Source organism: Lynx canadensis, chromosome B1 (assembly GCF_007474595.2).
Source record: "Lynx canadensis isolate LIC74 chromosome B1, mLynCan4.pri.v2, whole genome shotgun sequence".
NCBI classification, from domain to species: domain Eukaryota; kingdom Metazoa; phylum Chordata; class Mammalia; order Carnivora; family Felidae; genus Lynx; species Lynx canadensis.
In genome coordinates this window covers 26,787,987-26,800,085 of record NC_044306.2, presented here as the reverse complement: position 1 = coordinate 26,800,085, position 12,099 = coordinate 26,787,987, and the positions used below count along the sequence as shown (strand labels likewise).

The 12,099-nt window shown below is 34.4% G+C and overlaps 1 protein-coding gene across 1 annotated transcript in view; it reads right to left on the bottom strand.

Annotated features, from left to right (window-relative positions):
* The window catches only part of TNKS (tankyrase), a 219,173-nt gene that overhangs the window by 101,220 nt on the left and 105,854 nt on the right, over positions 1 to 12,099 (bottom strand). Inside the window, exons 4-5 of the mRNA XM_030312270.1 lie at positions 4,420 to 4,456; positions 3,584 to 3,659 (exon numbers count right to left, since the gene is read on the bottom strand). Coding sequence (XP_030168130.1) covers positions 3,584 to 3,659; positions 4,420 to 4,456 — 113 coding nt within the window. The remainder of the gene's footprint in view (positions 1 to 3,583; positions 3,660 to 4,419; positions 4,457 to 12,099) is intronic.

Here is a 12,099-nt window from a genome sequence, read left to right as displayed (position 1 = left end):
CTTATGAGAATGAATACTGAAAAACAAGAGACCACGGCCACCTTAAAGTTACAGGTAAACAATTATTTGGCTAATTGCTAATAAAACACCTCGACAGAAAATATAAATGTAAAGGGAGATTAAAGAACAACAAATCTAAGCTTGAAAACATAGGAAAAAAGAATTCTAGAAAGGGAACAGTATCTAGTTGCATTTCACTGTAGTTCAAAATAAGGAATTGTAGAATGTTCTGTCTAGTCATAATGGGTAGGAGATTGAAGAATAAGTTATATCTATGCCCCTATGTTTCTAAAGTGGCCATCATTTGAATGTGTATGTAAGTGTATAAAAGTGGCATTTTAGAACAAAAAATTACAAAAAAAATTTTGTCTTTGATTTTTGGGGAAAAAAACAACTGGAAATTTCTAGAGTAGCTAAGCTCCACTTTGATTTACATGAAAAATAAAAGCATAAATAACAACATAAATTACTTAAAACCTTATTGGTACTTCACTATTTTCAGAATTCTACAGGTTAGAAAAACAAATGTCTATAGGAAATAAAAACACAAACAACTCGTATATTACCTAATTAGATAATCACCAAGTGACAGTATAGAATTAAGAGGCTTTTGAAAAGTTACATTGTCATTGTATAACCCCATGTACTGCATTAAAGAGGAATGCTGTAGTCTAAAACCCCCGCATATATCCAAGGCAAATTCTCCACCTACCAGTTAACGTATAAGGAACATTTCTTTTCTAAAAACATTATGAAATTGACATTTCCATGGGCTTTTTAAATTTACAAACCAGGAATCATAGTAAAAACAGAGACAGGCAAGGATTCAGTTAAGCATTAATACAGTCATTTAGAAACCTGCTAAAAATAAGTTTGATTCAGTATTGTGCTCTAACATGCAAATCCAAGAAATAAAACTTTATATATCTAACTTACTATATATGTAAAGTACCTTTATCCTTTTATTGTTAATATACAATCTAATTTCCTAATTGTAGATAAACATAGGCAAATGGCCTGAAAAAATACTAAATACCTAAGACAGACTTGTAATTTCACAGCTAGATTTCCTTACACATTTTCTTGACACCAATAACAAGAAAACAAAAGATACTGTCATAACTAAAGGACCTTATCCCAATCTCCATCAGCACCCAGAATATTTGCCACTTTATGGCTTTACCGTAGCTGGCACATTTAATAAGAACTATTCTGTGCCATAAATAAGGGTAATATGTAAATATGAATATAATTAAATTTTAATTATGAAATTTTATTTACATTTTGCATACTGATGAACAATTGTGACTGATTTTTTATGTTATACGCATAGCACGAAACCTAATAAATGCTTACATCTAATTTTCTTTTTCTATCTAATTTGAGCAAACTAATAATCTAAAAAAGTATAGGAGCCCATTTTGGAGAATTATTACATTATTTATATGGTATGAATCCTACAGCAAAATCACAATGTATGAAACATGTTCTTAACAATGTTCTATACATTAAAATATAGCTTTCCTTCATGATATAATAAATCAAAAATAAATTAGTAAAATAATACTAGTAATAACATATAATAATGGAAAATATAAAATCTTCTATTCACACACTTCTGAGTTCATTTTCTAAATGGAAAAGAGCACAGATGATTTTTCAGTCAGAGGATAAAATTATGTTTATTAGGGAGCATAGTCATATCCTAAGATTCTGGCTACCTGCAAGGTACCAGGCTTGGTCCAGGGCAAAATACAAAGAGCTAATGGATGAATAGAGGAAAAAACTCTGTGGTAAATGCCATCCATAGAATAATACAGAAAGGGAGCCCCAGGAATTTGGGTAAGGAATACACTGGTTCCAGCTAAAGGAATGAGGGAAGTGTATTCTCCTTTGGGGAGAAGGGAAAAATAAAGGAGTTTATATAGTTAGGCAGGGAGTGAGGCAGGGAGAAGAGGTAATTTGTTAATTATCAGTGTTCGTGCTCCTTAATTATTATGACTTATTGAGCTACAAATGGGGCTGGTAAGGTATAAGGCTGACGATGGGAGAATGAGGCTGGAATAGAAATCGGCTCCTGCTAGAGCCATCTCACATAAAGTCTGTAATATTAAAATGACTATGGAAACTGAAGCAGGCTGGGCTCTAGACGAGCTCTACCTAAAGACAGAGCTACACTCACCATAGTTCAGAAGGCCCTCTTCTGCACACTGATAAAAGTCACTTTATTTACTGAGAGGATCCAAACAAAATCTGGAGCTCCAAGTAACTCAAGAATGTTAAAATCCCCAAAGCAACTTCAAAATTGAAGGGAAAAAATGAGCAGTTATCATTTAAAACCGTCTCCCAAAAGTCATTACAAATACTGAGTAAATCTCTGCTAGTTTATAGCTTGATATATGTATAATAATTTAACCTTCCATTAAAGTAGAAGTCTGTCCCCAGATTATCCAGAGAAACTGAATGCTCAATAGGCCACATGAAATAATATACAAAGCACCTATAATAACAAATAACATATATTCTGCGGAGAGGATTCAGTTCCTTGCCACTATTATATGGGTTTCATTGGAATGGAAAAATGTGTAGAGGCACTATAAAGACACTATATATATCTAAGGGGTGTACCATCTATCCTGATATTTCCCATAGCACATTTTCACTATAAAATAATTTCAAAGAAACTAATTCTTTAAATATTAGACACAAATGATGTTCCTCAATATTCACAGTGTAACTTCAAAAATATTTTACATTTTTAAAATACAAAAGTTATCCTTAATCATTAAAATATGAGCTGTCTGTCATTTTAACCAAGGCTTTACAATACAGTGTGTTTTATTTTTCAATATCTATTAGGCAAATCCCTGCAAAACTTTGCAGTCAATTACCAAAGGCTGTGAAGGGATACATTTCGGCCCATACTCGGCAAGAATGCAGAGCATGTAACGAAGACTCAGCTGTACATTTATATATACCTTACATTTGTAGCAACTGTAAATTAATGCAGAATATTTCTCTCGTCTTTAGTCTATTTTCTTTCAACAGACCATGATAAAAACTTAGCCAATAATAAAAAAAAAACAACAAGCAAAAAAGCAGTGCTGTTACATATCTAAAAACTGTTAGCATTTTCTCAGCTTTAAATGGAAAAAGTGTTGGTATCTAGCAAGCAAATCTTCCGCTGCCAAAAAGGAGATCAAAAATGCAAATATCCAAACAAAGACAGGTAAAAATAGGACATAAACAAATATTTCCAATTTCCAAGATCATACATAAAAAATAATATATGTTGCTATAATTTTAATCACCGACAAAGCTGCAGTTCTATTTAACAAACAACTTTCAGTGTCTGACATTTAAGAGGAAAGGCTTTAAAACCCATGCTTCACCAGTTCTATGAATATGTCACAACTGCCAATAACAGATACAGCAGCATTTCATTTTATGGTGAAAAGATGCCAGTAAAAATAGTTGTATGTACATATGTACATATATGTGTGTATACACATATATGCCGACTTCAAAAATTTTCAGTATAAAGCAAGAAGAAATTGTTGAAGGGGGATATTAAAGAACTTACCTTTCGCCCATCACTTGCATGGCAATTCACATTTAGAGGAGTCAGTAAAGCCATTAGTTTTTCTTCATTACCACTCCTGTAAAAAGGTAGTAAGTCAATTCCTATGATATTATAGAGCTTCTTATGAATATTTATGGATATTTTTCAGAAGAGTGGAAAATAATATAGGCTTGCTTTGATTTCCTGTATATGGTTCTCAATGACTCTCTTTTGGTAGACTGAATTAAATTAACACATTCCTAATTAATTCCTGTGAATCATCATACAGCGGTACATCTTGGATAGTACATCTTTCTACATTTTTAATGGTTTTATTTATCTGCATCAAGTCACCTTCTTAATTACAAACAAACTTTATTTTGATAAGTGCTCTAAAACACTGGGCTTAAAAATACATACAAAATGATGAACAAAGCTAACTAATTAAATTATAAATGACCAAGAACAAAAGAAAATGGATGAGAATTTTAACATTTACTTTATACTCCCCAGACAAGCTTTGCTAGAAAAATTTTCTGAGAAAAATGAAGAGATAGGTTTTTAAATACTCCACGAAGATCATCCGAAAAGCTGGGCAACTAAGGTCTGCAGGTACCCTGAGAAATGTTCCAAATAAAATTAACCTTGTAATCTTTGCCATGTTGCACAACTCTATCATTTAATAAACATTATGTAAAACAAAGTATATAGAGATTGAGTATAGGGTCTCAGCCACATTATCACGTAAAATCCAAGCGAGACAATAACATGTTATAATTTTTATAGTCCTCCACCTGCCCTCCCCCTTTTCTCCCTTACATGCATTATACTCACTTAAAATGAATGGAATCACTTACCTAGCAGCTTCTAGGAGTTCGTCTTTCTTGTATTCACCTAGATGATTGCAAAATATCATGCTGTTAGCATTTGGCAGAAGACAGATTAAGAAATGCAGTAGGCAGCAAATAGAGAATTAAATAGAGAAGAACAGAAAAAGAGAGTCCACACCCCGCTGGGTGATGGAGCCGTGACGTTAGCCAGCTTGTGAAGGCAGCATCACCAGTGCCTTGGAGACGGGCAGCAAATTGACGCAGCTTCTTGTCCAATCCTCAGATGAAATAGCTTTCTTCAGACAACCAATGAATGCTAAATCTCGTGTCCAGAAACACATTCCCTCTGATAACAGCATGCCAGCTGAAGACAATGTCCCCTCCCCCCTTTCCTATTCAGGCTGTCACAGTATACTTGTGAAGCATAATACATTCTGAGACAAAAGCAAAATAATGTGGCTCTTTAAAGGTACAAATTACTAGCCTTCAAAAAAAACCCTCAGTTTTATTTGTAATGACATGGAAAGTTTTTTTTTTTTTAATTAATTACCGTTGCTGAGCATTATAGCAGTAGAAAAAAACACATCAGCATCATGAAGCTTTTGCCTCAATAGGGTAGGTCTGTAGACTAGAAATACGTGAACTCCGTACCAAATGCTACGAACCTCTTGGAGGCAGTGCTCCAAAAACCCAAACAGTGAATACAGTCTTAGATGACAAAAATATTCTAGCATGCTGCAATCTTCAGACTTTACACAAATTCAATACCAAATTTTAGTAAACAAGAAACCCTTAAAATTATTTTTAAAAAGGAGGCTGGGGTCTCTGAGAGTAAGCAGATAGCCAACTATTGAGACGTGGACAATTTTGCTCCCTTCTATTTTTTAAAAATATCGCAGACTGAAAAACAGGTATATAATTTCAAACCTTTGATACACATTCCTTAGAGTACGCAAGATCTAACAAACAAGCTTCTTTTGCAAACTCAGTTGAAGGACAAAGAATTTTAACAATACAGTGTTTGTTTATTCAATAAATAAAAAGAAGAGCCAGGACTATGATTCAGCTATAATGTGCTGAGTCAGTTTGCTATATCATTAGAGAAATAATTATACAAAATGTCTAAGCAAATAATTACATGAAAGCAAATATTAACCATACATAGAAGAAATAAAATTTTAGATTAAGTGAAAATGTTACAATTCTATTAAGAAATAAGCTTAAATTATTTTAAACATCTTATCATTTATAAATATGGATTTCTTTGCGTTTTGTTTCTGTTTTGTAACAGAATGCAGAATATTGATGCAAATACTCAAAAGACACCTAAGGACAACCAAGTACATGCTTAAATTCTATAGCCCATCACTGGCAAATATTCTTTTGGTTCAAACTTTGTCTTGCTTCTCATATTAAGATTACATTAAAATCTAGAAACTGTAAACAGTTATTTTCAAATAAGGAAGAAGTTATTAAATATCTATTCCCTCCTAAGGAAATTTTATATACCACTAAAGTCACAGATTCAACAATCTACATGGATAAGCTAGAATGCATCATTCATCATAGAGTTGGTCTTTCCAATTTCCCATATATTGTATTCCACATTCTTTGGCTAACTGACAGTGTTAAGATTTATATTACTGTACCTCCTAGCCAATAGGTTCTTGTCTTCCCAAAGCCAAAGACTTTACTACACATTTTAGGTGGCAATATGGAAGTGAGTGAGTCAATTTAAAATCTCCTTGTGAGGAATATGACATAAACCATACTCTCAGATGCCTTAAGGATCAGGGGCAAAGTAAGTCAAATTATGAGATTATCTCTAGAAGTCATTCAGTCAGTCAACAAACATTTATTTGAAAATGCCAGATTCAGACCCACAAAAGACCCCAGTATCATCTCTGAACTCAAGGAGTATTGGTCTCTTAAGTGAGCCAGACAAACATAATGTCCCAGTAGAGTATGAAAAGAATCTTGTGAAAGTCATAAACAGCTTAAAGGCTGGTCTGACTGAGATTAGTAAGAGGCAGGGTAATTGTGGCTCAAGGAAGGTTTCCTGGAAGAAGGGAAATGTACGCAGAGTTTTGAAGGAAGAGCAAGCGATTCTCAGGTAAAATGAAAAAAGGGTGAAGGAGAAGCAGGCAACCAGTGTAAAACAGAAACAAAAACCAATAGGAAGGGAAACAGTAGTAAGTCTGAAACCACACTCACACTGCAGGGGAATGGGTAGGGAAGGAACAGATCACGAACGGCTCTCTAAGAAGTTTGAACTTTACTTCAAAAATAATGAGGAAATACGGAAATATCTCAACAAGAGGAGTACGAAGTATATTTAAAGACCTGTAAGTTTTGTAATAATATAAAATATCTCCAGACTCTACTTCTGTGAACTGTTGTCGGGGAGAAAAGTGGCCCAAGAGGTAGGGGGTGGGGAGGGACAATGAATTCTGACATAGTTTATGTTTTGGGGCCAGTGTAAATTCCCTGATTGACGGTCACAACACATGAAAATTGGGAACTGAAGTAGCTACTATTGAAAGCTGAGTCGTAGTGAAACAAGACTCTAATAAGCTAGATAATAAGAGTGCAAAGTATTTAGGATTTTCAAGGTTCAAATCAGTCTACCCACATAAACTTCTCATCAAGTATTGCTTATGGATGTTTTCTCCAAAAGGCGCATTTTTTTTTTTTTTTTTTACAAAAAGGTTATTCCTGCATGGATAAGATGATAATAAACCAAAGCTCTCTAAAGGAACCATATAAGTGCACCCGACAGAGTCAGGCACAGGTATTACAAATGACTTTCTACTTTTACTTTTAGAGGCTCTAGTACTTTAATCAGCTTTTCTGCAATACATTCCAACATCCACTATCTGGTGCCCAAGGACCATAATCCATAAACAGCTGAAGCTGTTTTTCAAATGCTACATCTCAGGAACAACGAGCAGTGAATTTAGAATCCCTTGTACATTCTGACAACAAATCTGAGCTACTTACTTACCAGCCAAACCACTGGTTTGGTGTCATTTTAGCAAAGAATCTGAGAACATTCTGGCTGGGACTATATGGTGCTCTATGGAGCATTTATATTCTTTAATAACATCCAGATAAAGGCTAGCAATAGATCAGCCGGAAAGGAAACTAGGCAATTACAGTCAAGATAATAGCAGCCAGGAATGCTGAAAACAGATAGCTTAAAATATTTTTCTTTGATTAGAATAAAATAAGTGGGATTAAAAAAATAAGCAAGCCACAAAGTTTACTTTTCAAAGTCTGAACTGCTTTTTCTTTTTAGTAAACTAATGCCAGGATATATGTAAAAATAAATACACACACACACACACACACAAGTATACACACACAGGAGGTGTGAGTCAATGTGTTAAAAAGAAAGGTTTAAAAAAAGGTTAAAAAATAACAGTCAAAACAGGTTAAAAATGAAACTCCCCTTTTATTTCTCTGAGGTAGTTAGAAAAAAAAAACTTCTCTTTTCACTTAGTATGAAGGCAAAATTACCTTTTGAATAAAAATGAAGAAAACTTACATCAATAAATAGGAGTCATAATTATTGACTTACCTCAATTTCAACATTTAAAAGTGCTTTTGCCTCTTTCTTTAGCAAGTGAAAGAATCAAAGGAGACTTAGTTTTGTAAAAATGAGTCATTTGGCTTTGTTGAGGGGAAATAGCATGGAAAGATTATGAACACAGAATCACAAATTCTTAGAGCAATGAGGGACCAAAAAAGAATTACGACTTTTGTCTACTTTGAAGCCATTCACAATATATGCCTATAGTAACATCTTCTTAGATGCAATGAGGGAAATGGAGTTTGAAAGTCACCTTTCTTCTGTCACCTCACCTCCAATTTCAGAATTGTTCTCCTAAGGGATCATCTGCAACATATTCATTTACAGTTAATGAAATTGACACCGAGGCAGTTAAATGAATTGTCTAAGGTTTTACTGAACATTATTCATGATCAGCCAGGCCCTGAAAAAAGCTAATATGTAAGCACAAACTAACCAAACCTGAGCTCTACAAGATGATGTAAACCAAAGAGTAACAAAACAGTAATGGCAATAAAACAATTTTAAAAATAGTTAACAATAACTAGCTTTAAATAGGTTAAACCTATTTATATTATTTAAGCTAAATATTTCCATCAAAACCATTTTAAAGCATTAGAACTCTCATATGAGCTTGTAAACATGGGCAAAAAAAAAAAAAAAAAGTATACAGGGCTTAACCTTTTTAGTGTGTTTTAACATTTTGGACCAAGGGAGTAGGAATGAGAAAAATTCATTCCAGGTCTATTCAAATGATCAATGCTTTCTGCATTTCCATTAACATGCTTAATTCCTCCTGCTTTAGATACCTCAAGGGAAGGGCTATGTAAAGACTTTAATCAATCATCTCAGTTATCAGGTGTAGGGACCCTTGCGCTGCTGAGTGCTAAATAGTACCATGAATTGATAATTCTTACAGAGATACTTTCTCATCAAGGTACCAGCAAATATAAGAGATTAACTGATTCTTGTAGCTAAAATGACAGCCTACATGGGGAATAAAATATTAATTTAGGTGACAAACTCCATTGTATTTTCACTAATAGCTTTGAAAATTCAGAACTAACTATGTAGCTGTGGAAGGAATTTCATTAAAGCACTGGGAAATAATCTCATCTCAAGAAGCTTAAAGCTACAGGTCTTCCACCAAAAGCAATTTGCAGATAGACTGGTATTCTACTTTAATAAACAATGGCTCCAGGAGTTCTTGAATTCTTTTTTCTCTCTGAAATCTTTCCTAAATATTTTCAGGACAACTGGAGAAAAACTACAACGTTGTAAGAGTTCTCCACGCCTTCCTCCTACTTCTGAATCTTATCAGTCTTCCCACTCATTCTGATACTGGAGTCAAAGTCCATACCATTAATTAAGTCTAGAATCATGGTCAAACTACACACTCCACCTCCATTCTAAACGCAGAATAATGTGGGGCTTTCAAATTCTAGGCTTGAACAGAGAATTGTTCTAGTGGAGATCCTTTTATTTTCTTTTGCTTCCTACAACTCGGACCTTTTAATTAGTCAACATTAGCTAACATTAAACATCGCCTGCACTACCACACCAAAGTCCATACCAAAGGTCCATACCAGAGGACCTCAAAGCCGTGCTGTCCTATACAGTACACGGCACTCTCTCATAGCTATTTACTTTCACGGACATTCACATTATACAAAAACAAAAACTGTTCATCAGTTGCACTAGCCTTATTTCAAGTTTTTCAATAGGCACATGTGGCTATTGTCTCCTCCAGCAGACAGTGCAGAGAGAACATTAGAACAATTAAACATTTTTTGGACCATGCTACTCTAGGGTTTTTATTGACTATTTAAGAAGTCATCTTAAAAAAACAAAAAAGAAGTCATCTTTTACTTTAATAAGCTACTTTCCATATTATTCTTACTATTAATTTGTCAATGCCAAAACTCTGTAAACTTTTTTCCCCTATTAAATATTAAACAACTTCTTCATCAGTATGAAATATAGGGGAAGACACTGAACTGTATGATAAAAGATCTGGAGTGGATTCTACCTCTGCCATCAATTTACTTGTGTGACCTCGGGAAAGTCACTCTATATTCTAGGGACCTTCTTCTATTTTATTGCCATCTGGAAAGGGAAGGTGAAGGGTTCAATGATTTTGGGTTTCAGGTGTAAAATTCTCATCCTGTATTTGATTCTCAATATTGCTCAGCTCTTTTTCTAATACAATTTTAATGTTGCTCCAAACAAACTTTAAGGAAAAACATAAATTATGTGGGAAACAAAATCTCTACTGAACTGTTATAAAACGTACTACACCTGCGAATTACAGAATAAGCGGTAAAGCAATTTTAGTCAACCTATACTATTTACTTAGTTGGTTCTATATTTTGGTGACACTCTAACAGAAGCTAAATGAAAATAGCTCTTTCAGAAGAAAGTGGTGATCTGTAGAATTCTGATATTTAATTATAGATATTTCTATTTTGTTGGTAAGATTGTTTTTTAAGGAAAAGTTCATCTAAGCATTGAACTAGATATAAACCAAAAGATTATTTGAGAATTTTCCAATTCTTTGAGAAAATGGAAGTGTCCTACTCCCTGCAAAAAAAGAAAAATCAATTTTCAAAGAAAAAGACCCCCAAATACGATTATATTATCCCAGATCACAATATTTAAATGATAAAAAATAACAACAGATTACATGTCAACACAAAACCCAAACCGATGTCCTAAAACATTTAAAAAACATAATGTAACATTCAAATATAACAAAGGCTCTGCGAAAAAACCATGTAATGCAACCAGTAAATAACAATTATTTTCTTTTAAAATTATTTTAATGTTTATTTTTGAAGGAGAGAGAGACAGAGTACAAACAGGGGAGGGGCAGAGAGAGAGGGAGACATAGAATCTGAAGCAGGCTCCAGGCTCTGAGCTGTCAGCACAGAGCCCGACACGGGGCTCGAACTCACAAATGGTGAGATTATGACCTGAGCCAAAGTTGGACACTTAGCCTACTGAGCCACCCAGGCGCCCAAATAAATAACAGAATCATTAACCCTTAGTTTCTGTGTGGGCGGTCATATGACCTTGCTTAGCCCCAGCAACATCTAGTCCAAAGTGTCCCATTTATGGACACTCTGCAGAGTTTCAAATAATTTATACAGGTCTCTGACATTCTGTCAGTTGTATCTGGCACGTAACAAGACTTTTCATTGGATTTTTGTTATTAAAAATGTAAGTATTTAAATTTGGGGCATAAAAATAAATGTACACTACTTCCCCCAAAAAGGGTATATTACAAGATATATACACTCTCTAAAACTGGATATTAAAAGCCAAGAAAGGTGTTCCTACAGGACGTTATTAACCAATGAGAAATTCTCCAAAGTATGCCTATACTTTAAAAAGGAAAGGACTTTTAGATTATTCTGCAGAGGAAAAGACCTTTTGATACATCAAAAAGAAGACAAGAAGGGAGAGCTGGGTGAGACTGGGAGACGTGTGACACTGATTTTTTTTTATCACAATGGCTGTTCCCCTCCCAAAAAAGGGGTTTGGAAAAGTAAAATCCATATTTGATCCAAAACAGGCCAATAGTTTTATATTCTTTGTTCTATACCAGTGGTCCCTTTTCCATAGTCATCAATCTACAATTTCTTATTTTTTTTAATGTTTATTTATTTTTGAGAGAGAGTGAGCAGAGGAGGGGCAGAGAGAGAAGGGGACAGAGGATCCAAAGCAGGCTCTGTGCTGACAGCAGACAGCCCAATGTCGGAGTGGAACTCATGAACCACGAGATCATGACCTGAGCTGAAGTCAGACACTTAACCAACTGAGCCACCCAGGCGCCCCCACAATTTCTTATTTGTAAATCTCAAATCCAAAAGGCTCCAAAAAGTCATCTGGCAGCAAAACTTAACCTACTCAGCGTACCTAGTTATCATATATTTCAATGCAAAAATATTAATGTTTGACTACAAGGTGCATCACCAGACTCTACCGGGATGTTTTATAAGGCATACAAGATGGATGTACAGTGTCTTATTTTATTTGCATACTGAAGTATAATTTATGTAAAGTTAAATCCATCCCTTTTAGATGTACAATCCTGTGAATTTTGACAAACTTATACAGCCTGTGGCCACAACCTC